This window comes from Pteropus vampyrus, unplaced genomic scaffold, assembly GCF_000151845.1.
Source record: "Pteropus vampyrus isolate Shadow unplaced genomic scaffold, Pvam_2.0 Scaffold167, whole genome shotgun sequence".
Taxonomy (NCBI): domain Eukaryota; kingdom Metazoa; phylum Chordata; class Mammalia; order Chiroptera; family Pteropodidae; genus Pteropus; species Pteropus vampyrus.
The window spans coordinates 4,281,823-4,309,369 of record NW_011888948.1 but is presented as its reverse complement, the minus strand read 5'-3'; the positions used below and the strand labels follow the sequence as shown (position 1 = coordinate 4,309,369).

At 35.5% G+C, this 27,547-nt stretch overlaps 1 protein-coding gene across 1 annotated transcript in view; it reads left to right on the top strand.

Moving 5' to 3' along the window:
* The window catches only part of LOC111745853, a 120,451-nt gene that overhangs the window by 48,554 nt on the left and 44,350 nt on the right, over positions 1-27,547 (top strand). The window contains exons 2-4 of the mRNA XM_023536720.1: positions 21,285-21,404; positions 21,896-21,991; positions 23,054-23,389. Of these exons, the coding sequence (XP_023392488.1) occupies positions 21,285-21,404; positions 21,896-21,991; positions 23,054-23,389 (552 nt within the window). The remainder of the gene's footprint in view (positions 1-21,284; positions 21,405-21,895; positions 21,992-23,053; positions 23,390-27,547) is intronic.

The window sequence follows — 27,547 nt, the reverse complement described above, 5'->3', positions numbered from 1 at the left end:
AGAGAGAAAAGCCCTGAATATGAGAATTTCATCTGAAATGGAGAGGAAGTCTTAGGAACCCATGTAACTAGCGGGCTTCCAGAAACAGTGTGATAAGTAAAGAAATCAGCCAACCCAGCTAGTACTTTGATGAAACCAAGGAAGAGATGCACAAAACTGACCCAGGTTGAGACTTTGCCTCTGGTCAGCAGTAGCTAGAAGATTATGCTAATTCCTACCTAATGGAATGCTATCATGTGAACTTTAAATAATGTCAACATTTGTAAATATAGCTACCTAAAACAATTAGGTACATTTGTGTATAATTAACTCAGTATTATTGTTATTGTCTTTATTTTTTTTTAATTAATAGCTTTGTGTTGAAACTCCCAAGCAAAGTTGTTTCATTTGAGCTTAAAGGAGAAGCAATGAAACCCACCTTATCCCCACTCTGATCATGCTGTCCATATTTAGGCAGGGCCAGTCCTTGATTTAGTCTTCCAAGTTACCAGTTCCAGGAGCCCTTTAGTTCTTGAATGATAATCAATAATCATAAAACAGTTAATATTTATGAGCACTTACTATGTGTCAGCACTCTTCTGAATGCTTTACTTAGTTAATCTATTCAGCAATACTCACAAACCCTTATTTTTAACCTCATTTATAGATGAGGAAATCGGCACAGTGCAATTAAGCAACTAGTTCAACTAGCAATATTGTTGAAAGAAATAGTTAGGATTCCAGCACAGGTAGAACCTGTGCCCATAGTTTTAAGCACTCTGATATGTGTTTTCAGGTAATCAATTCATACTGAGCTTTGGTCAGAGCTGCTTGCTCTATCAAGGAGGTGTGACATGTGCCAATGTTAAAACCCACAGCACCTGGGAAATGAGTTTGGAATATATCATGCTTGCATGAGCTATCTTGTAAGCATAAATACCTAGAATTATCTAGGAATAAAACAAATATGCTTGGGGGATGGACTACTTTGAATGAAAGTAGCAGTGGTTTCTCTCTCTCTTATAATAGAGGGTTTCCAAACCACTGAGATACTATGCAAATGTGTTTTTCAGGAACCATATAACTCAGTTTAATTACCACTGATCATTACAAGGCCAGGTGAGCTCATTTTAGGCTTTATCTTTAAGTTAGAGTTCTATGTATAGTACAAGAATTTACTATCCTATATTTCCAAGTAAAAGAGTTTACTATCCTATATTTCTTTAGTCCATTCTATCTCCCTCATTCCCTGCCAATTGTTTCATATTTTGTTACTTTCCTCAAACTTCTCATTACTTCATCCCTTCCATACTCTCAGCTAATGAATTGCTTACTATTTAATTGAGAAAATCAAGTAATTGAAAGAGAACTCCCACAGGTGTTCATAGCCTATCTAACTGACTCTGCATCTTATAGTCCACCTTCCCTTTTGTTATTATGGATGTATTATACTGGCTCCTTGCCATGGGCAATTCCTGAACTCGTACATGAAATTGAGATTCCATTCTCTGTGTTTTTTACTCAAGGATATTGCCCAGCAATTTTCTCCTCTCTTTTTTATATAGTCAGTTTTCCTGCCCCTACCTGAATCATTTTCATCAGCTGTATTTGTCCAAATACTGTGCCATTTTTCCATTATTCTTTACAGAAAGCTCTTCAACAAGGTTACTTACAGTTTAAATAATATGAGTAAGTTTTGATTATTGTATTTAGCAACATGGAGGTCATTAGCGACCTTGTTGATCACTTCCTCCTCCTTAAAACTATTTCTTCATTTGACTTTTAAGATATCACACTCCTATTTTCTGTTTCTCTCTCTGGTTGCTCCTTCTCAATTCCCTTTGCTGTTTTACTGTATATCTCTGGCCTCTAAACATTAGAGAGTCCCAAATCTCAATCCTTGGGACTCTTTTTTTCACACTCGTAGGGCATCTCATCCAGTTTTATTGCTATAAATGCCATCTTTATTTAGATGGCTCTCAGATTTCTAGCTCCAACTCCTACTGCTCTCTGGAGTTAGAGTCTTTTATCAAGTACCTATTCAAGGAATGAGAATATCAACTATATCTTTTGTTAGGTAAAAATAAAGAAAGGCAAGAATTGAAAAAGATAATGGGAAGGATATGTGGCAGACCCTGTTAGTTGCCTACTCAAAATCCATTCCATTATTTGTTCCTTGCTAACAATATTCTGAACTTGTTCAAGTGTCTATATTTCTGAAGAGGATCCCTAAATCTAGCTCTAGGTAAGTCCTGTATTACCCCCAGCAATAAGGCTGTACTCTAGCTAAGCATTTGTTTAGGAGAAGTCGTTTCTGGCCAGTAAAATGTGAGAAGAAATCTACTGAGGGAATTCCAAGAAAGGCTTTCTCATTGGCAAAAAGAGATGCAAAAAAGGGATGGCCACTCTTCTACAAATAGACTTGGAGGAGGAAAGTGGGATAGAATACCTGGAGCTATTATTGCCAAACAACAACACAGCTAGAGTTTGTTTGTCTGAAGACAAATTCCAGACTGAAGTGGTCAAGTGGAATGATAGGAATAGAATGAGTCTCTGATAATATCAGCCTTTGAAATAAGTGACCCAGGAGCTGCTCTACAACTAAACTTTCTGTTATGAGGGTACAAGTTTACCTTATGTTTAATCCAGTTGATTGAGATGTTTTGTTACAGCTTAAAAACTAAAATTGACATAGTGTGGAATTTTCCAGGGTTGGGGTAGTACATTTAAAAATACTTACCAAGGTTTAACTGGGATCATCAAAATCAGATTCTCTACTCTTTCTATCTCAGATATCACCAAACAATTGACCACTAGGTTACTTCCTGATTTCCCTAATCGATTATCTTCTTTGTGTTGAACATCTTCTTTTTCACCATTTATAGAGAACTAAGCATATAGTAAAAGAATACTTATTCCCCCTCTCCTCCTTTTTCTCTTTCTCTCTCTTCCCCTCCTACTTGTTCTTCCTGCTACTTCTCCTTATTATTTTTTCCCCTTGAATTTAACAGCACAAATGAGACTGGGACAGCTTCTGAGAGCTTTCCTTTAGCCTTTTCTTTTTCCTACTTAAGCTAGCCACAGAATGGGAAAGTTTGCTAAATAACTAAGTAAAGATAGCTTTAGGCTGGTGACACTGCCAATGTAGTGAATCTATCTTTTGTTTCTTTCAGCTTTGATCTGAATAATGATTTTTCTTTTAAGACAACTTTGTGTTCTTGAGTTATTTATATATTTGTTTATCCAGCAAATATTTGTTGAGTACCTACTAGAAGAAAGCCATTGTTTTAGGTAAGGAGAAATGAGTGTTGACCATGACAGACAATGCTCCTGCTTTCAGGGAGTTTACATTCTAGGGGGAAAGGGAAAGGATACAGACAAGAAAGAGGTAAATAAACTATCAAGAAGTGTCCTTCCAGTCTTCACATCTTTGCAGAATGACATTGATAGAGAGTTTTTGATCTCAATGAAGACTCAAATGCCATCTAACCCAGGTTATTCACTTTAATTTCCTGTGTTCTTTGATGATCTTTGATTCTACAGATCACATCTTATCCTGGGAAGAAGTATTCTTGTCAAATGTGTTAGCTGCATGTGCATTCACAGTGCACGTAGAGCTTTTTTTTTTTTTTTTAATCACACTTCTACAATAGCAATAATAAACAAAATTTATCAAAGGGAAAAAGATTTACTTCTTTAACATGCTCTGCTGTATATTTTGGCTACTGTTAAAAACGCTGATTTTATAATTAACCCAGAAAGTTATGAGACTGGGAAAGCGGTATACTTTTGTTTAAAATGTGACTTAGAAGAGAACATTAAAATTCTAGGAAAACACATAACAAAGTAAGGAAAATTTAAATTTAAGATGCACCTCAGAATTTTCAAATTATTCTTCTTGGACTACCAGAACATGCTGATTTTTTTTCTAAATTGCTTTAAACCTGGGGACAGATTTAGACATCATAGGAAACACATAAATAAATATATCCGTACAAAGGATATTCATAAATCATTTGTTCCTCAAATAAAATGCCAGTGGGTGATAAGAAAAGAGAATTATTTTTTAAAAATGTTATGCCACTATAGAAATTGAAATGCAGTGTCAGCACTAGGATCTTTTTTAAACACAATATCTAAAAATAGATAAATATAAAAACAAACTGATAAAATAGGGTCAAGTGAATGTCTTGGTATTAAAGAAAGAAAAAAAAATCTGTAGGAAAGAAATACTTATTCAAATAAGGAATAATTTAAAAATTTGCCTCATTACCTTTAGAGTATCTCCAAGAGCAAAAATATGGTAGTGGTCACCATTATCATCAATAATTATTAAGAGACTTTTATGTTAAAAATGTGGTGCTATTAAAAGAGAATTTCATAATTTTCTAGGAGCTAATATTTTAAAAGTAATCCACTCTGAAATGTCTACACAAGTGAAAACTGTACTGATATCTACTTGTAGATATAAAAAACCAACCATGTAAAAAATTTTTATGAGTTTATTTGAGCCAAAACTGATGATATATGCCAGAGAGCAAGATCTCAAGTGCTCTGGAAAATGACAGTTTACAGTTTCTTTTATGCATTTGATATTAAGGAAGGAATATAAGGAAGATTACATGAAGGTGAGAGAAAACAAGGTGGGGGATCAGATTATAGGCTACTTAAGATTATGGTTCTCTTTTGCTTTAGAAAGAGGGTTTTGAAAGGTGGCATTTCAAAGGTGTGGTAGAGAGACGCACAGAAACAATGGACAGTGCTTGCTTAAAGCAAAGTTAAACCTTTACTAAAAAGTTATATGCCTGGGGTGTGACGATGTGACGACTCATCATGACCTGCCCAGTTAGGAATTTATGATCAGAGAGCAGAAGTCTATCTCATACTGTATTTCAATATAAATGCCTAATAACTTCGGTGCGAAAATAAAATAAAATAAATATTTGAAGAAAAAAGCAATATTTATATAATCTTGGGGGCGAGGAAGCACTTTCTAAGAATGATACCAAAATCAAAAACGATTTCTAAAAAAACATCAATAGTTTTTTTTTTATCATTTTTAACACAAATTGGCTAAATAACATTTTTAGGCTTAGAGCACTGGAAAAAATATATGTTACATACATATTACATAAAAGATTAAGATTCTTAATGCATAAGCTTTTAGAAATCAATAAATAGACAACTGTACCAAAAGGAAAATAGCTAAAAACATGAGTAGGCACTGTCCAGAGAAGGAATACAGATGATCAACATATTTTTGAGGCAATGTTCACTCTTACTACAATGTAAAACATTTCAAATTAAAGCAAGAAAAAGATACTATCCCTCCTCCATCAACTGATGAAGATTAAAATTATTATACCCAATGTTGGCTAGGGTGCAGGGAAATAAATAAACAATGGTAGCACAAGTATGGATTAATCTTTCTAGAGGAAAATTTGGCAATATTTAGTTAACATATTTAATATTTATTAAAACATTCTCTTTGCTACTGAAATTTCAACTATAAGAATAAAGATGAAGGCATAAGGATATTCATCTTAAAATTTTCAATATTAAAAAAATTAGAAAAAAATCTGAGCTTCTGAACAGTATTCCAACTTTAGGAGAATTGAGAAATTCATTAAATTATACACCTTATAATTCATTAAAAGTATATTGTAAAAGAATGCTAATTAACATGGGAAAACGTTCAGGCTATTATTTAAAGTCAAAACAGCAGATTTTAAAACTGCTTGTATTATATGATCTTATTGCTGTAAAAAAATGTTATGTACATATAGAGAAGATAGAGAAGAACAAACAGAATGTTAATAAAACTATACTTTGATATTAAGATTAGAGGTAATATTAAGCAGCTGAATTGTAAAGTTCCTTATGTGTTGCCAAAAAAAAAATCTGTTTTTGTCGTGTTTAGTTTGAATTTATAATAGAATTGTGAGTCAATGTTATGAGGTTGTCTGAAATTGAATCAAAGATAAACCTTAGGCGTGTCATCTAGCACAACAGATGGATATTGAATGATGGACTGATTTTAAATATTCTGTATTGCTTAAAACGAGGACTTTGGAAAAACAGAAAGGTATGATAAATGTAGCTGGACCAGTGGCACTCACTACTGGGATTTGGATGAGTCTGGTAGACTTCTCAAGAATTTGTTTTCATAAAGTCCTGAGCAGCCAACTGGGAAAGATCATCTCAGGACAAGCTTGGCCTCATAGTAAAGCATCTCAGCAAGAGACTAACTGTTATCAGAGTTCCTGTCACTCATATGTGTCCCAGTACAATTCTCTTGGGTTTCCTGGATCTTGGGAAGGGCTCTGATTCAGTTTAAAAAACAAAACAGCAGCAACAAAACAAACAAACAAACAAAAAATTTTGGCAGGCAGGCAGGATACAGTACACTACTTTGGTGCCATTCTTACAGAAAGTAATCCAAAAGAGAGGAAAGGCATTCTGCTAACTGGCTTAGCTTGAAGATTGTGGGATCGCATCATCCTTTGCAAAAGCAGGGCTGCATCCTTGAATCATGCCACCCAACTCCACCTCTGAGATGGACCCTGTCTGGGTGCTTATGCCCTGACAGCTCCTTAGTGTCTCCAGATGTAACAAACCCGTTATGACCAGCTTTTAGTGGGAATACCAAGAAGAGGGAAATTAGAGTCCAAGATAATACTGAGCCTCAAATTATGCTAATATTTAACAGGAACCTCTTTTTGTTCCAGAGGTTGTTATTAACCTTTTCTTTTTAACAGAAGACACATTTTGTGAATTAAATATTATGTGTTATTCAAAACATAAAATTGATAAAGCAGAGCTGGTTGACATGGGAATGGGTTGGGGGTAGCTAAATACCCAACTACTCCATGTCACTAACTTAAATAGTAAGGGTATTTCTTGAAACCACTAGGGCTGAAAACCCTGGATATATCTGACGTCCAGAGACATGCAATGACTTGGTCAATATATTCAGAGTCAGGGTAGGAATCCAGAACTACTTACCCTGGGGGTATTTCCCACTACATTATTTCCTGGATCACTTCTCTAGCACCTCTTCCTTAGACACACTCTACATATGTGAGGTGGAGGACATGTTAACTAATTTTATTATAGTAAATGTTTCACAATATACGTCTGTATCAAATGATCACATTGTACACCTTAAACTTACACAAAGTTATATATCAATTATATCTCAGTAAAGCTGGGGAAAAAATTAAACAGACTGTGGTCTGCAGGTAAGGAACACAATAAGTGTCACATGGTGGGATGACCCTGGGGAAGATGTGAGAAACTATAAAAACCCCAATGGAAAAGCCACACAGTGCCTGGATACATTTGTCTCTGAGCCCTTTGACAATGAAGTCAAAAGCTCCTTCAGGTTGTATTTTCTGGAGAGCATGAAGGGGCCCTGGCCAGAGTGGGTTCTCTGCATGTGTTCTCTTCTGCTGTTGTTCTTCTGTGTGGCTTGAATCTGCTGGTCTTCCAAGGTCTGTGAGCCCTCTGAGAGAGCCTTTGATTTAATGTGTAAGGGAATTCCCAGTGGCATATTAAATGTTTTTCTATTTTATCATTTTCCTGCAGCTAGCTGCTTCTGGCATGCAGGGTATTTTTATAAACGTTATAAGTAAATATTCTGGGGTCAGTTACAGAGATGCACATGGACCTGCAAGCCAAAGGCTGGAAGACATTAGGCTTCACTAAAAAAAATAAATAAATAAAAAAAAAGTGAGAATGGAAAAAGTAAATATTGAAGACTTAAAAATACTTATCTAAGTTTTGCAACTTTTCTCTGTGCATCCCAGAAATCCAAAATTAATCAAATTAGATAAATAAAAGCACATTGATTTTAAGTGATATATCTAGATCTCCAAAAGATTTAACTGGTTTTACTTTGAGTTTGCAGTTTTTATTAGAAGAGAGTAAGCAGGGTTACAGTTTCATATTAATAACCATTAGTTTTATTTTTCAAACAGAACTAGACCTTTCTAGAATTTTCCACAAAGCATGACAGATTTCTAAGATGTCAAACCTCTACTCAGGGTTTCCAGGGCCACTTTGGGTTCAAATGTTCCTTTGAAAAATACCCCCAAACATAAATAAAGTGTGTACTCTGGTGGTGTTCTGCTCCAATGTCCTCTTGAGTAATAAAGTTTCGGTGAGCTGCTTAGAAGCTGAGGTCAGAAAAATCCTCCTGAACAAAGGATGATTCACTGTAGGAAACTTATTCCTTCCTAGGAGGCCACTAAACCTCTGCAGTGGCTGTACCTGTTTCATAAGTCACAGGCCTGAAAATCCCCAGGGAATCCATCCACAGTATATTGCTCAGCAGTTCCAAAGTGACATGTGTCTCAAGACGGCTCCCTAAAGCATCTTTTCCACTTTTCCCTTACCTCCCATAGGCCCTGGCATAGACCAAAATGTTTTGAGGGTGGTGGTGGGGGCCAGGGAGAGCTCAGAAAATACATATGACTTGCTTTGCTGATCTATTTTTGCTTAATTTTTGGGATCTCACCTATTCCCCAATGAAATTTGGTTCTGCGCTACCTTGGGACTAAACTTATTTAAGTCTAAATCATTTCACAATTTTTCTAATTAGCTTGAGTGCATTTATTCAACATATTCATAAATTTTCCTCCCTTTCGAGGTTTTAGCAGCCTCACACTATTTGCTGTCATCTTCAGATTTAAGAGTCCAAGAGCCCAACCTAAACACAGATAACTAACAAAGTCAGCACCAAGCATATAATAGGTAGTCAGTAAATATACTGTCAGGAAGGAAGAAAGGAAGGGAAGGAAGGAGGAAGAAAGGAGAAAAATGAAGTGTAAGAGGAAGAGAAGGAGGCAGGGAGCAAGGAAGGCAAGCAATAAAGAAAGGAGAAATTATCAGGGAGCATAGCCCACATTCCTCTAGGATGATTTTGACATACTTGGTGAACATCCTGATTGAAGGGTGGAACCCAGTAACAACCTAGATAAGAATCTTCCTCTAACAAGGGGAGGTACAATAGAGATAAGATGACAGAAAGGGCATGGCAGGAGGGAAAGTACTGAAAGGTCAGATAGAGTATGAACAGTGCTGAGGAGCCAGTAGAATGGTGCTGAAGATGCTGACCCAGCTCCAGGAGTGAAGATATGCTCAGTTTCTGCCATGTTCCATAGCTCTGGTCTCTGCAGTCTTTCCCAGGATCTTCTTGAAAACCCTACTTGAGGAACATGGGTATAAATTAAGGCATCTTCTCAAGTTGCTCTGAATAGAATAAAAACCTTTCTGAAATCTAGGTATGATGGTATCTTCTACTTCCTCCTTGCCTACCTGGCCTGTCTCTGGAACATCAGGAAGAAGTTACACTGTATTGGAGCCAATCCTTGCCCACAGTAATGGTGAATGCTCTAACCACCCCACCCTCCTTTCCCATGGCTGACATTGACACCTATCTACCATGAGAGCTAAGCTCTAGAGGCTATGAAAGAGAATCATGTAAGAAAATTGTCTACCCTCTAGAAGCTACCACAGAAAGTTTTGCAATTTTTTTCTCTGATTATAACCTCTAGTGCCAACCAACTATCTGGGTTTAGGTCATCTTGAGAAAGTCTAGTAGGATTGTGAGAGGGGGGTCTTCTGAAAATGTATGAGGAGGAACCTCCCAGGAGACACACTTATTTCAGTTGCAGGAAATGAGACTTCATTTACTTCCCAGGAAAATTCTTCAATGTCAGAAAATGATGAGGGACAGAAAGACATATAGAAGGTAATTCTTTTAAGACTTGGCAACTCATGTTTAATCAAAGGCAAGATTTATTGTCTAAATATACAACGTAGCTCTTTGATGATAATAGTAATATTTAATGAGTTGAAATACTAGTGCCAGGCAATGTTAAGCTTGTATCTCACTTATTCGTTACAAGAAGCCTATGAACTAGGTCCTTTCATTATCTTCATTTTACAGATGAAGAAACTGAGGCTCACGAAAATGAATCAAAGTGCCCAAGGTCACACAGCTGGTAGATGGTAGAATGTGAATTTCTCAATTTGTTTTTCTAGTTGATATTCTATCCTTTTTGCACTTTGCGCTACACAGACATACATATACAAACTAAGCAAATTCTGTTAAATAAATTCTGTTCTAAGATTAGAATTGATAAATTGTTAGGTTTTTTTTTGTATCCTCTAAGCTTATAAGAGTTTTTGCGACATTAATTTGCATTGCTTACCTCTGGAGCAGATTTACTTACCCACTAAATGATGCCATCTGACTAATGAATGAATGAGATCAGTCTATGCCTTCCAAATCCACTCTCCACACCCAAAGCAGAGACAAATATACACTCACAAAATTGTGCTCTTCCCGGTGGTTCTGGAACCCTAAACTAAAAACTCCAGTTCCTGCTGACTTCACATGTGCAACTCAAGTTCCTCAATTTTCTGTCCCCCACCCCACCCAAAGATTGTGCATTGCCTTCTGGTGCAACACTTCTAACTTAATTGCCATTTCCTTGATAGAGAAAATCTTGATTATAGAATTCTTGAGTTATATTCTAAATGAAGTTCACTCTGCTTTTTTACATTAGTGCAGGTAGCTCTTGGAAGAAAGTTCAGATTGTGCTCAGCAGTTTCTCTCAACTATACCTTCTTATTTCTGGCCTCTGTGCAAACAAGGTTGCATATAAGACTCAAGCCCTGGATCACCCTGTAGCTAACTCCAGTCCCTCAAAATATAAAATCTGCTCTCAGGATCTGAACAATACCTATTCTTTGGCATTTAGAGAAGTTTCACTGAAAGAGAGGCATATTTCTTCAAATTTTAATAATCATAATTTCTTAATAAAAGTAATTTTCCTGCATAGAAGTTATACCAAATTTTCTCATAAGAACAGTATTATTTTGTCCTGGTCCACTGTTCTCACTTTCAAAATATGTTAAACCAATAAAAATAATAATGCTGTTTCAAATATGCCAAATCTAATTTCAAATATGCACTCCCAGACTCCACTATTATGACTGTTTCTAGTTGATATTCTATAATCTTATCACTCTTGGCCACACATCCACATACCACCCTGGGTTATTTATGAAGATAAATCCTGTGATGAGATCAAAATCAACAATTATTTTTTGCTACATCTAAATTTATTTTTGCTGCTTTAAAAAGAGATTTTGAAAATATTTTCCAGTGGGGTTATTTTGGTAAAGAAACTACTTTGAACAAAAAGTATTTTTTGGGTTGTCAACAACTACCACATATTTGAAATTTCTTGAATTATCTGAAAACTGAAAATTCAATTTTAAGATTATTTGTACCGTTGGCTTTATGTTTTAAGGTTTTCAAAATTTATCTGTCTAAAAATATAACTCCAATAATTAACTTCTAGCTCTTTGTGATTATTAACTAATTGAACTTTGTGTTACTCATACTTCTTGAGTTTCAATTTCCTCATCTCTGAAGTGAAATGAGTAATACCTACTTTATAGAGTTGCCCTGAGAATTAAACGACATAATATATATAAAATAATTATTGCCCATTACACAGTAAGTGCTCAATAAAGTAAAGCTTTAGAATATTATCTAAAAGAGTAAAGTTTACAATTAATAATCGGGTTACAACAATCTGTGCACATATCTTTTAACACTGCGCTCATGTATGAACTTGGGAGATGGGCAGTGACCTGCTTTGACTGTCAGCCTTTCCTAACCTTTAGTCCAGTTCCAACACAAAGCAGTCTCTCAATGAAAATTGATTAAATGAAATTAATCTAATATCAACTTGCCATGCTCTTCATTGCATTGTTAAATAGGAGGAATCAATACTTCTCTATATTCAGAATTGATTTCTTCCTTAAATACATTTTAAAATTTAACTCTAATTTGAAAAAAAAAATACTGCTTTTTGTTTTACTCTTCTGTTTAAAAAACTGAAGTTTAAATTTTAATGTGAATTCAGTAAATTAGTGTTAAGAAGCTTAAACCAAAAAAATCAGTAGATAAATGATGTAACTGGTTTTTCTAAGGAGAAGTAAAATTGAGATGACTTGGGAGAACAGCAGTAATTTGTTATATGCTTGAGGACTTGTCTCAGAAACAATGAGCTATACAGTTTGGAGAGCCGAGCCACAACTAAGAAAATATTGGACTTCACATGTGAATGTGTTAACCGCTTTACTGTAAGAAGACCAATGTCATCAGGGCCATCTGCTTGTAAGAGTCAGTTAAAAGCATCTTGGGTGTGACCATGTCATTTTGCTCTCTAAGGAATATACTTCCCAACTTTTCATCTAATATATCATTTTTGCTCTTAAATATGTGTAAATAAATGTATACAAATAAATGCCCTAAACTAACTTACAAATATTATCTAGTGCTACATCAATGTTCAGATTTGGCTCAGATTTAAATGTTGCATGTGTGTATTTAAAGAGAATTTTAATTCACAGGATTATATCAATATTAGTCTAACAAATATTTTAAATACCCAATACGAGCTATGAACAGTGCAAAGAGCTAAATATCTTTATCTTTCAAGGCACCAAAGAGTAAGAGGAAAAGTGCTAAAATGCTAGATGGAAGATTGGGGCCAGATTGTGTAGTTCTATGCTTTTGAATTTGAAACACATTTTATCTTATAGGACAGAATGAGAAAATATATTTACCTTGAATAAAAAGCAACATAAAGATTGGTTTCCTGGAATTCTGTGATGGAAATCGTTCTAAGATTGAAAGTATCTTTAGGGAGATAAGAGTGGAGTGACCACTCACATGCTGAGTATTTGTCATTCTTGACTTGTAGTCAAAGGGGGTTTCTGACTAAGGAAGTGACCTAATCAGCTCTGTGCTTAAGAAAAAAAACTGTCAATAATGAGGAAGATGAATTTGAAAAGGAGCAATTAACATATTTGATCTCACCTCATAGGTAACTCTTTTCTAGACACAGGAGGTACTATCTCCATTTACTGTTTCTCCTGGCCACTAATCTTTTCAATTTGGAGCAAGGCAAGATGATCCAGTCAGTGGGCAGGTCACTGTGATGGGGGATTGCTACTGTGCTCTGCCCACCCATGAAGGAAGGGCAGTCTTTTTGTTCAGTTGTTATGTGAGCCTCAAATTTGTTCCTATTTAAGATTACAGGATCAAGGCTTTATATGTAATGAGACTTTTTTGAATCCCAAGCTGAGTATCATTCTGATATTATAAATATTTCATTCAAGAAAGTAAATGCCTATCTCTTGACCAAAAGTAGCCTTCATAATCTGCTAATATCTGAGCATGTTTATCTAAAATCAGAAACATTTCTCTGAAAGAGACATAGCAGCCAATAATGCAGTGTGTCAATCAGAGTTCCAGCAGGAAACAGATGGCACTTTCAAACTGAGTAGTAAGGAGTGTTAATAAAAGAGTGATTTACAAAGGTGTGGAAAGATTTAGAGACATGTGCAAAGGATGTCGAAGGACCTTGAAGCTAAAACAGCAGAAAGCAATAGTGATTTGTAAGCTCTTTATTAACCCCAGGTATTAACAGAAAATGACAGTTTCTGTTCTCAAGATGGGTAGCTACAGGGAGAGGGTCATTGGAAAAGAGCTGTGACGTTTGGTGGAAAGATGCAGCCAACTTGTATACACTGAGGGAAGGAATTAAATGCATAACCTCCCTCTCTTCCTAGTTGGACTGAGAGCCCATTGATGTGGCCCTGTATAGATCAGCCTGCAGAGCACCGACTGAGACAGAGAAGAGTAAAGAATAGGTAGGTCTGGAGAGCAAAGAGAAAACAACCTACGTGTAGTTTTTGGTATGTGGTAAGTCCATGTAAAATAATCATGATGTAACATCAGCAAAATGGTGAACTAGGAAGCTTCAAGCTCACGTTCCTCCATATAATCATAAAAATAAACAAACAAAATCTTTGTACAAATGGTAACAGTCTTGATCTTAAGTAGTAACAACTCAGTTTCTAGTTTCACTTTTTAAACCAGAGGGAGAGAGCAGAACTTATTTGCAAATTATTTTGTACATTTGTTCTAACATGTTCTAGCTGGGGATACCTGAGGAACTGATTCCCTGTCTCTTTCTCACATAACTCAGAACACAAGCAAGGAAAGCTGAAGGCTCTGTTCATAAAAGCTATAAAGGTGATTACATACCAACAGATGCCTAGGGCAATAGATCCTCAAATGAGACATACAATAGACTAAGGCTCAGAGAAGAAAGGAAGAAAGTAGGATGTGACTGGGAAATTAGGAGATTCAAAAGCAGTTATTTCTATAGGGGAATCTAGAAATCCACATGCATACATAGATAACATATGTTCACGGAATAATCCTGAGAAAGCCTTAAACTTTTACCTCAGTTGATCTTGAGGCTCAGAGCAAGTCTAACTAAGTGGAAAGAATACCCTCTCACAGAGCCAGTCTACTAAGACCAGGAGTGGTGATTTTATTTTATTCTCTCTGTCTCTCTGTCTCTCTGTCTCTCTGTCTCTCTGTCTCTCTGTCTCTGTCTCTGTCTCTGTCTCTCTCTCTCTCTCTCTCTCTCTCTATTAAATCTCTATTAAAACATTAGCTGAACACAAGCTAAAGTAAGAGAGACTTCAGTGATCACACATGGCAAGGAATAGACTTTTGAAAAAGTCTAAAAACAAATGGATTATCACAGCTTTCAACAATCAGACAAACAAAACACAAAGTAAACCCTGAGGAAGAGGGGTGGGAATTTGATTTCTAGAATTACCATATTATAATCATTGAATGTTCAATTTTCAGCAATAACAACAACAACAACAAAAACATAGTTTACCAAAACAATCAAACAGAAAAGGAAAATACAGCTCATCCAAGGAACAAAGTAAATCGGCACAAAATCTTCCTAAGAAAGCTGACAATCAACTAATTAGACAAAGACTAAAACAACTCTCTTAAATATGCTCTAAGTGCTGAGGGGAAACATGGACAAAAAAGTAAAGAAAATCAGGAACACAGTATATGAAAAAAATATCAACAGAGAGATAAGAATTATAAAAGGGAAACGAACAGAAACTTTGAAGCTAAGAAGTATAATAACTGAAATGGAACATTCGTTAGTGGGGTTCTACAACAGATGTAAGTGGGCAGAAAAAAAGAATAAGAGAACCTGAAGACAGGGCATCTGAAATTATTGAGTCTTTGGAGCAGAAAAGAAAAGATGAAAGAGTGAACAAAATCTAATAAACTTATGAAATATGATCAAAAGGATCAATATATATATTATGAGAGTCCCAGAAGAAAAGTGGCAGAGAAATTATTGAAGGAATAATAGCTGAAAACTTCTCAACTTCACGAAATATATGAATCTACAAATCCAAGAAGCTCAACAAATTCCAAGTAGCATAACCAAAAGAAACCCGTATCAAGCCACATTATAATCAAACTATCAAAAGCCAAAGCCAAAGAGAGAATTTTGAAATCAATAAGACTGAAGTGATTTACCAAGTACAGGACTTTTTAATAAAATTATTTCTTGATTTCTCAGCAAAACCTATGGAGGCCAGAAGACAATGATATGATGTATTTAAAGTGCTGAAAGAAAAAAACTCAACTGAGAATTCTTCATCCAGAAAACTATCTTTCAAAAGTGAGAGAGGAAACTAAGACCTTCCCAGATAAACAACACCTGAGAGGATCCATCACAACTAACTTGCTTTGTAATAAATGCTAAATGAAGTCCTTCTCAGATGTGTATCTTTTCTAATATCACTAGTAATTAACTCAGTTCTGACACTACCTGTAGATAACATCAAATCCAATAGGTTATGGTCTCATTTCTGCAAGACTACCCCCTGTATCCCCATTTCTGATGCCAATCATGAGTTTAGATTGTCACCTATGCTTCTGACTGACATGTTACAGATCAGAGGTTCTTGTGATTCTCTCCGTAGATTCAATTAACTTGCTAGTGTGCCTCACAGAATTCAGAGAACATTTTACTTGCCATTTGATTGGCTTATTATAAGAGAATGTAACTCAGAAACAGCCACGTGAAAAAGATGCGTAGGGCAAGGTCTTTGGGAAGGAGTACAGAGCTTCTATTCTCTCCAAATTCGCACTCTCCCAGCACCTCCATGTTTTCACCAACCCAGAAACTCTCTGAATCCATCCTTTTAGGTTTTTAAGGAGGCTTCATTACATAGGCATAATTGATTAGATCATTGGCCATTGGTAATTGAATTTAATCTCTAGCCCCTCTCTCCTCCTTCAAGGTCCAGAGGTGAGACTAAAAATTCCAACCCTTTAATAAACCAAGGCAATCAACCTCCACCCTTAGGTTATCTAATGACTTTCTAAAAGTCATCTTATTCACATAACAAAAGACATCTTCATTGTTCTCATCGCTTAGGAATTTCCAACAGTTTTAGGAGCTGTATAAATATAAAAATAAAAGCCACTATAATTGTAATTTTCAATTTAACTCCACTTTAAATTTAACTCCACTATAGGATTTATAAGACAAATGTTTAAAAAAGTAATTATAAATCTATATAAAAGAGTATATAATATAAAAAATATAATTTGTGGCATTAACAACATAAAAGAGTGGAGCTATAAGGAGTAGAGTTTTTTATGCAATTGAAATTGTTGGTATCAATTCAATTTAGATTGTTATAACCTTAGGAGGTTATTTGTAATCACCATGGTAACAACAAAGAAAATATCTATAGAACATACAAAAGGAAATAAAAAATGAGTCAAAATCTGTCACTACAGAGACTCAATTAAACACAAAAGAAGGTAGTAATGGAGAAAAGGGACCAAAAAAGATGTGCTACACAGAAAACAAATTAAAAACTGTCAAAAATAAGATCTTCCTTATCAATAATTATATCAAATGTAAATGGACTAAGCTCTCCAATCAAAAGAAATATATTGGCAGAAGAGATTTTTTTAAATAATTGAACTATACTGTATCAACATAGAACTTACTTTAGCTCTAAAGAGAGAATTAGGTTGGAAATAAAAAGATGAAATAGATTTATCATGAAAATAGTAGCCTAAAGAGAGCTGGGCTATGAATATTAGACAAAATAGACTTTAAGTCAAAAATTATTACAAGAGACAAAGAAGGATAGCCTGTATTGATAAAAAGGTTGATTCACTAAGAAAATATAACAATTAAAAACATATATGCACAAAGCCTTCAAAGAGCTTCAAAATATATTTAGCAAACATTGACAGAATTGAAGGGAAAAATAGACAGCTCTAAGATAATAGTAGGAAACTTTAATACTCCCATCTCCAGTAATGAATGCAATAGCCAAACAGAAGATCAGTAAGAAACAGTGGACTTGAACAACACTACAGACCAATTGGATTTATCAGACATACAATATATGGAACACTCCACCTAACAACAGTAGAATATACATTTTTTCTCAAGTGGCCATGTAACATTCTCCAGGATACACCATATGTTAGACCACGAAACAAATTTTAATACATTTAGAAGGTTAAAATTATATAAAGTTTCTTATTTGATCACAGTGGAATGAAGCTAGAATTCAATAGCAGAAGGAAAACTGAATAATCCACAATATGTAGAAATTAAGAAATCAAAAGGGATATCAGAAAATACTTTGAGGTAAGTGAAAAGGAAGACAAAAACACAACATACTAAAATTTATGGGATGCAGAAAAGCAGTGCTAAAAAGGAAATTTATGGCTATAAATTCTTACATTAAAAAAAGATCTCAAATCAATACTGAAACTTTACTATTTAAGGAATTAGAAAAAGAAAAGCAAACTAAATCCACAGCTAGCAAAAGAAAAGAATTAATAAAATTTAAAGTAGAGATAAACAAAATAGAAAAACAATAGTAAAAAATCAACAAAACCAAAAGTTGGTCTGTGAAAAGACCAATAAAATTAACAAATCTGTAGCTATATTGAGAAAAGGAGAGAAAACTCAAATAACTGAAATCAGAAATCAAAATGGGACATTACTGCTAATTAAAAACTATTAAAGAGAATGTTATGAATATTTGTGTGCCAACAAATTGGATAACCTAAACAAAATGGACAAATTTTTAGAAATATACATCTACCAAAACTGAAATATGAATAAACAGAAAATATAAATCAATGTATAACTAGTAAGATTAATCAGTAATCAAAATCTCCAACAAAGAAAAGTCATGGGCCAAATGGCTCCACTGAAGAATTCTACCAGACATTTAAAGAAAAATTGACACCAACCCTTAATTCTTCCAAAAAAAAATGAAGAAAGGACACTTCCTAACTCATGCTATGAAGTTAGTTTTACTTTGATAGCAAATCCAGCAATGATGCTACAAGAAAAAACAAACAAATAAAACTATAAACCAATATCCTTTATGACTATTGCTGTAAAAATCCTAAACAAAATACTGGCAAACTGAATTCAACACTATATTAAGAATATCATATATCATGACCAACAGTGATTTATTTCTGGAATGCAAGAATGTTCAATTTATGAAAATTAATCAGTTTAATACACCACATTCACAGAATGGAGAAACACCTCTCCACACACATGATCATCTCAATTGATGCAGAAAAGCATTTGACAAAATAACAGTTACTACTTCTCTTATTTGAGATATGCTATGAGCTAAGTCCTACATTAGGCATTTAATATAGAATACTTTCAATCTTCAAGGCGGCACTCGAAAATATGTAATATTATGTTATTATATCCCTCTTACATATGAAGAAACTGAAGCTCATGCTTCAAAATCTGAAATAATTTATCAGTATTATGTATGTGTGTGTATATATATGATAGATAGTTAGACAGAAAGATATAGATAGTAAGGAGTAGAATCAGATTTTTAGATCACAAAGCTTAGGGCATTGCTATAGCATATTGCAGCTCTTGCTTCTGTATTCAAGGAGAATAAAAATTAAAGTATGAAGAATTGATTTACAAAAGTCACTACCCAGCTTAAGGGCTTAATAAAATGGCCTTTGGTGTCTTCATCCCTGACCCCACCCACTGTTAATAAAGTGCTGCTATTTTGATTGCATATTAACTTTCGTTGCTGAAATGGGAGTCTGGCCCATCTCTCTCCAATACTGACTTTGGATTGTAGAATGTTGTTTCTTCACTTTTTGCAGTCTATCCAGGAAAGGAATGGTTCATAGGGAGCCAGCAGCCCAATAATGTAGCAGTACCCACAGTGGCAGTAGAAGCAGCAGAAAACAAAAATGGAAGTTCATAAATTGAGAAAGCTGGAATCAATTTGGTTTTGACTAAGAGTCACACTCTGTCTCTCTTGAAAAAATTTCTCTCTAAAAGACTGGTGCCACCTCATTGAACTTGATTTATACATAAAAGTCAGAATTAGAGTTTTCAATTTTTTAACGAGTTTTAGGTATATCGCTTAGCTTCCTGACAAAGTGCTAAATTCCAAAAATATCTGTGACATTTGTTTACTTAGACTATTACAAGAAAAGAGATCTTTTATGATTACATCTTTTTTATAGTGAAACAAAAATGTGCTTCTGTAGACTTCTGAATTAGTACATTTTAAACTTTTAAAATCACTTTCAAATCTATTACCTCGCTTTAACCCTATAATAATAGCTGGGAAAGTGGTATATCTCTTAGGCCAGGTATTCCTGCTTTATAGATGACATTTCCACACTAGGAAGTGGAAGAATAGACGAGGATCCAGTTTTTGTGACACGGTCTGAGATGAAGGGGCATTAGCCTAGCCTAAAACCTGGGTTTTCTCAGTCGTAAAGATCTGAGATTTCTGGGGAGGGGTTACTGACATGGGAACTGGTCTTTACTGTGATTATCTACAGAAGTAACTGCACGTGTTGCTTAGGTTCCATTCATTGCCCTTTGCTTTTAATAGTTTTACATACCCTCTCTATCACTGGCCATATACATAGAGATCAGAGTAACAGTGACAGTCACTGTTACTGACAGTGACAGTGAAGTAAGCATTTAATGTTAATCAAACAATTAAAACACTTAAATGCTATATATGGTACTAATGCTGGCTGCTTTGAAAAGCAGATTTAATATTATATCACTTTCATAACTCTAACCCAAGTTGTCTTGTATAAAGGTGGCCTATAAAAGATAAAGTCCACTCTCAATTGCCCTTAAGAAAATGGAAGTTTAAAAAAGAGAAAAAACAACTAAGAAAAAATGAAAAAGAAAACTTTCATTTATATTTCACATCAGGTCAGGCGACTTCTGTTTTCTTTAGGTTGACTGTTTTAACCACGGGAAGTAGAGCTGCATTAAGCAAGAAAATTATATCACTGAGAAAATCTGCTTATTAAGTTTGCCAGAACCTGTCCTGCCTCTTAGCCAAAAATGACAGACTGTTGAATCCTATGCAATAGGTGTGGGTGGCTTATCGGCTCTCGTTTCTGAAGGTAAAGGGTACAAGTAGGTCATAGGCAAAGGCATTGATGGCCTCCTTTTAGTCTCGCCTTTCCAAGTTGAAGTAGTTCATGTTTTTAAGAAAACCTCTGAGGTGGAGGTAACAGGGTTTAGGGGGATATAAATTAGCAGGTATGGCATACCTGTAGGCCAGTATCCCTGATCACCAGCAAGGAAGTGGGAGGAGAAAGCCCACACATGTTAATCAAAGCCCTTGTGGTGCTATCTCCTGCCTACACAAATATTTACTAAACCCTTAGACAAAAGAATGGCAAATCCTCAAAGATCAAGTTTTTCAAAGTCAATCCCACCCTGTGGGTCCTGTGGCATGGCAGATGCCCTCACCTGCAGAGAGCACTGGCCATTGGGCCTCAGTCATGCAATGCCTGTCTGTACTTATGTGTTCTGACCATTATTAGTTAACTCTACTGTCAACATTAACTTTTGTTCAAGTTCAAATCTAGAAATATCTTTTCTTTATTTTCTGTTTCCCTTCCTCAACCCATGGCACACTCCCCTGTCAAAGAAAGCCTTTGTACAGTTAGAGTAAGTGCTGCTTCTGACGGTCACTGTGCCATGGTGTAGCCTGCATTCAGCAGAATGGAAGTGAAATGTGCCCTTTTGCTTGTATAATCATCATGTCTAAAAATATCAGAGACACCCCTTACTGTACTGGTGACACACAGACTCATGGGGGATGAATAATCATACTGACACTCATTTTTGGAGAACAATGAGTAAAAACTGATTTCAAAATATAAAAATGAATATTGTAAACTTAAAAAGAGGTCTTCATTGTAAACTGGGGTTTTAATTCCTTGATCAATTCCTTGATCCTCTGCCCTTTTATTTTTTCTTTAATCTGGAGAGTTTGCTCTCATTCATATCTTTCATTAACAGGCTGCTACATCGAAACATTCATACTCCATGGAGCTCTCTTTAAGGAGTCTGACTGCCAGGCTGGTAGAGGAGGATGCTCCCAACATCAGTATATCCAGGTCTTCTGAAGGTGAAAGAATTGTGAGTCCACGTCCTTCTGATAAAGACGCTTCCCTTATAACTTACAATAGTAAACCCACTTTTGCATTATGTAATTTATATTTTCAGGTACCTCTATAAGCAGTCATTTCTTCATTGCAAGTTTAGGATACTCTTACTAGCAATCTGGTCATTTTTAATAAATAGTAAAATAAGAGTAAGAACTACTCAATTGGAATGAAAAACAAAGTATATAATTGACTTATTCTCTTACTTACTACTGACATGTTTTCCCCCTTTCCTTCAGCTAGCATCTATAAACACTGATATAAGGACAAGTGTCTTGTATTTTGGGACTTGAGTTTTTTGATGATAATAGCATGCAGAGCCCTGGACTGGAATATCTTAGTAGCTGTCAGAGGTTAACAAGATGAGTGGACATGTCTTTGAAGAAAGGCCACATTATGCAATGTAGGGCTAAGGATTAGGTTGTATGAAACTCTTAGCCTCTCTTTTCAAACTTCTATGCACAGCAAGTATTGCTTCAAGTTGTCTGGAGCCAGCACATCTGCAGCCTGAAGGCGAAAGCTCAGCCATGTCGCAGAAGAAATGATGCTCAATGCCAGAAGGTACTTTACAGATCACAGAGGTCAGCTTCCTTAATTTATAATCTGAGACCTAATTTAACTTTGGTTATGGACAAGAATATTTTCAAGTACTCTACATGTTGTGAATCATTTTCATATATGTTATGTCGTTGGTTTCTCCCCAAAATTTGAAGTGCAGATATTTGTCTCACTTTTTAGTTGAGGAAACTGAGGCTCAGAAAGATTAAGTAGCTAGTTCTAAATCATAAAACTACAAGTAGTAAAGCTGAGACTTGAGCCTCCATTTTATAAATTCAATGCTCTTTTCACTAGGTTATGTCTCCCTGTCTGTAGCTACAGCAGTATGTAATCCAGTAAACATTTATTGTCTGCTTTCTAGGTGTCTGGTATTGTACATAATCTGTAATTTGTGTTCCTGCTGCATATAAGCCATTAATAAAAGGGTGCTAATAAATTGGAATTAACTTCATTTTCAGCCATTTTTAATTTAATTAGGGAAATAAGCATAAGGATTTTTTTTGGGGGGGGTGCGTGGGGAAGAGTCTTCATTCTCCTGTGCAGGTAAGGAGCTCCATTTAGGCTTATCTCATGAAAGTGGTACCAATGTACCTGGCAAAGATAATCATAAAGTCTCCTGGAAGTTACCTGGAAGAGTATCTAATCCAACTTTGTCATTTTTAGAGATGATAAAATTAATGCCAGGAGCTTTAAATAAATTTTCGAAGGCCACACATCTACTTAGATGTTGAGCCAGGACTGGTAATCAAAATGCCTGATCAGTTTATTTCTCCTATAAGATGAATAGTTTTCAGCCAAGTATAGTTTTATTGTTTCATATTAATACTTATTTTTCCAAGACAGATTTAAAAAGGAATAGGAATAGTGTGAAAAGGTATACTTTTAGGTTGAGATATATGTATATTCCTGACACAAACATAAAAGAAGATTAACAGTTAAGCATATTAATCTGAAAGAAGAGGAGAAAAACTATAAGCATTTCTGTTCTCAGTCATCTTTGTTCTTTCTAATGAAAACCACATGAGAAGCTAGAAAAGAACCCAGAGCCCAGTGTGATTGCCAAAGATAAAGGGACAGCAGAAAAAGAAAAATGAGGGAACAGTGAAGCAGAGACCCAATATTATTTCCAACATTTTAACACACAGTCACACTTCCAGTTCTTCATCAGATAAGAATGTTTTGCGCACATTGGGCCAATTTTCACTGCACAGGAAAGCCTGTAGCTGTGCTCACAGCCCACCACTTCCTGTAGGAGCCAGAGAAACAGGCTCAGCCCTTCATTTCTTTGACCAAAATGCTTCCAAGCCTGAGGAAGAACCTCACTGCTCATTCTGCTGTTTGGTGAACAGAGTCCACAGTCAACTCCTGACAACTATTAGGAAAATATTGTCCATTTCTCAGGTGTATTTTTCCCGTGTGTGTGTGTGTGTGTGTGTGTGTGTGTGTGTGTGTGTGTAAGGAAGCTTAACCTCCTTTGGCTCATTGCACTCCAGTTATTCACTATTCATGCAAGTTAATCCTTTACAAGTTATAAGTTTCGTTCATCCATGACAATGCAAGCAATTTTAGGTACAGGAAAAGGCCTGCCGATCACTTGGAGCTGACCTCCATTCCACCTCTCCATTACCACAGCCCCTTTTCAGCAGGGCTCAAGAACTTCCTTGCATTTTTGAGTTCAAAAAGAGGAAAACTTCACTGGGAGGCTGTCTGCTGAGATTCACTCTATGGATTTTCATTCTTAGATCAACTTCTCTTGAGGCCAAATGGCAAATATGGTTAAATGCTATGTTCTTATTTAATTTATTTTAAAACAGTTTTTTAAAAAAAATTCACCCATGATCATTTTCCAACTTCTTCCCAGTAGTCTTTTGACCTGTTTGCTTCTTCTTCCTTTCCTCTCTGATTATCTCTATGCTGTTAATAAGATCACATAGTTTGTTTCTTAGATGCCACCATCACAAATCAACAGTTAAGAAATTCTGTCATTCCAGTCTCCCTCTTGGTATCCTAGGAGATGTGATATGGGACTGGAGAAGAGGGTGCAGCTGGCTCACCTTGTTCACACCCCCTGTCTTTAGGTCACTTCTGTTTTGGTCTGGCTCTTCCTTGAGAGTTTTCTCTGTGGGCTCCTACCCCTCACCCCACCCCGAATCTACTCACATGAAAAACACTGTTCCAGTTGGAAGGTCTCCCTGCAGTAAGGGAGCTCACCCCAGAGCTGATCCTAGGCTGGCACTGCCACCATAGGAAGTAATATGCTAACTTCTCATGCAGGGATTAAGGCCAGTGAGATGAAATGACATGCCTATTATCCACACAGTTAGTGGGAAATGCAGAAAGACTCAGATTTGCGTTTCAATTCAGTTTTCTTTCTGGTTTCCAAGTTTTGGCAGAGTTGAGCTGTGGGGAGTGTGGGGTCAGCCAGGAGAACTTCCTGCTTAGAGGGCTTGGTCCTTTGGGTTTTGATTATATTTCTTACTGGGTAGAAGGGATTATTTATTTTTTATTAGGAAATCTGAAGGAGTAGAAGACCTAGAAACCCTGGGTGGGAATTTTATAATTTACAGAGAACTCCATGGAGGGTAGGACACAGGAAAAGAGAATGACTAATATGACAAAAATTCAAGAAATGAAAGAAACCTAAAGATCTTTTTCATAGATATTAGATTCTTAGCTATTCTAAAGATACTCTTATTCAGTGTTTTCAACTTTTTTCTACCCATTTTCTCACACAATTCTTTTTAAATAAACCTTTAAGCATTTCTACAACCCAAGAAGATTTTGAGTAATTTTACTTCTTACATTTGGGATCATGAAAATATGCACCCTTATAGATTCTTGTGTGTCCCCGGGGGGACTAGATACTTCCTCTTCCAACGTTCGCTGAGAATCCCTGTAGCACAACTCCAAAGATGAAGAACACCAAGAAATGACCTGCCTAAGACCCTATAGTGGTTAGCTGCCCACCCAAAATAAGAACACATGTTTCCTGTTTGGTAGTCAAGAGCTTTATCCTCTATACTATTCTGATCCCTAGAGTTCAAGGGTATCAAGAATGTGAGATGTACTTAGAGTTTTCAATTCTTCAAATTCTTTAAAGTGCTCAAAATATTTCATTGGAGAGAGTTATTCTAGGCATTGTCGGAAACAAGCACATGTTACATCCATCATCCAAACAGTTCTTTAGAAACACTGATGTTAGAAGCAGAGACTAGAGTCCCAGCCAACATTTCAATCTGCCTCTGAACAAAGGGGGAAGAAGTAAATAAGGATGATAATTACAGAAAAGAAGGTACAAGTGACCATTTGAATTTGGCAATTAATGAATGCATAGCCCAAAGCACTGTAAGGCTTAATTCATAGTTTTACATTTTTAAGCATAAAACTAATCAGCCAAGTGAAATGAGAATTATTAAATGCTTGTAAGTGCCCCAGGAATCTTTAGAAATTTAAGCAACACTCTATAATTAATACACATGGGATTTTCTTTCTTTTTTTTTTTTAAGAAAGGAAAAGTACAACTATACTGTGGATTCACAAAGGAAGATAGAGAATTTCATCTTGAAAGACAAAAATAATCTCTCCGAGAATATGAAAGAGGATAAACTCACACTAAAGCAATCCTGAGAACTGCTAGCAACAGAAAAGGACAGTGGTCCCTGGAAGGAACATGTAGGCGGAAGGATTATAGAAACTTTCAAGGCTTCTATGAAAGGACCAGAGAGTAAAGAAACATAGGAGGTCCATTACTAAGTCAGGAGAAAGATGAATTTAATGATGTGCACGACATTATTGAGATAATGAACTGCATCATTAAATTTATCTTTTAGAAAGAAGAAAGAAAATATATCCCCAGGAATCCTTTTGGGGGGAGTGAGTAGAAATCAGAATCTTTTTAAAATTGGCCACTAGTAAACAAGTAAATTTTAAAACAAAATGATTTCAAATGCAAGCAAAAATAATCTACAGTGTGAGAAGTAAAGAGAGGGATAAACTCGGAGAAGAGGGATTGGAGAGAGGTGCATTGGGGATGCTGGTGATGTTCTATTTCTAAATTTGTGTAGAATTGGGGGGTTGGTTCTCTATTAAAATTCGTTGAGCTGCACACTGTGACCCATGTATTTTTACGTTTGTGTTACACAGGAGCAAAAGTGCAAATAAAAATGAAATAAAATGAGAGTTTTAAAAAAGTAAATATGAAAATTATAGAGATGTGTAAATCAAAGGTGGGTGGTAAGGTAATGCAATTATAAAGCACTATATAGAAATTTTTAAAAAATTATAGAGAGCTGAAGACGAAAGAAATAGCAATCAATCGGGGTACAACTACCATGCATTTAAACTTCGTGGTGGATAGTTCTCATTAATAGGAATCATATATCCTATTTCAAATAAAATTATCATGCTCTATTTTTTCTTTTGTAAAAGCAAATTCAAGTTTCCATATATGCAATTTGTTTAAATTGAAATGTATCCAAATTTGTGGAGAGAAATCAAATTGAATAACCATATGTGACTTTAGAGAAAAGACTAGTCAACCAAAAGTAATATGATTGCTCATTATGTGGCTAATCCAAAACTAGTTATCATGGAGGATACAAATGAAATAAAAAGTTTTGCTTCTATTAAGAAACAGAGTCTGGTTGGGGAGAAAAGACTAACAAATGTGAATAGCAACAACATACTACATCATCCAATGCTGTGTCTATATAAGTGATGATATGAATATAATAGTATGAACACATAATATCCTAACTAGAGTATGACTTTTGACTCTTTCCATAAAAATGTTGAAATAAGAATGACTATATTGGCTGAAATTCGTATAGGTTAAAAACTGAAGGCTTCTTACTTCACAGGAATTATCTGATAAGATCGAAATTAGACATTATCTTATGAGACAGGTTCATTAAATTTTCAAATAAATTATTTACAACAATAAAATTTGCAGTTGCCACTAATACATATTTTGTGAAAAGCTTAAAATATTTAAAAAGAGAAAAGGGGAGGAAATCTCTCAAATTGAACAGAGAATCAATTACCAACATGACAGAGAGAGAGAATTGGTCAGGACCAAGTTCCAAAAGCACTGTTGGGCTAGAGTGTAAACCAAACGACGTTTGAGTTGGGAACATGACTTAGCAGAAAGTGACAACGAATAACCAGAGTCTATGCCTCTCTTGACCCAGTAACAAACAGCTCCAAACTGAGCAGCGAAAAAAATAGTCTACTGGAGTAAGCAATAGCTCATCTTACGTCCACATTGCAGCCTGTTGCCAACACACATCTGTGAATGAATCAGGTTTTTTCCCTCAGTTGATATCTGGCTGAGCACAGTAAGTTGAATAAGGGCGCCACAAAAATAACTACATCTTAATCCTTAGAAAAGGTAACTGTTTTTCTATGTAGCAAAAAAGATTTTGCAGATGTGATTAATATAAGCTTTTTGATATGAGGGGCCCAATGTAATCATGATAGTCTTTATAAGAAGGAAACAAGAAGGTCAAAGGAGGAATTAAGAGGTATGATGACAATGGAAGAAAGAAATTGGAGCAATGT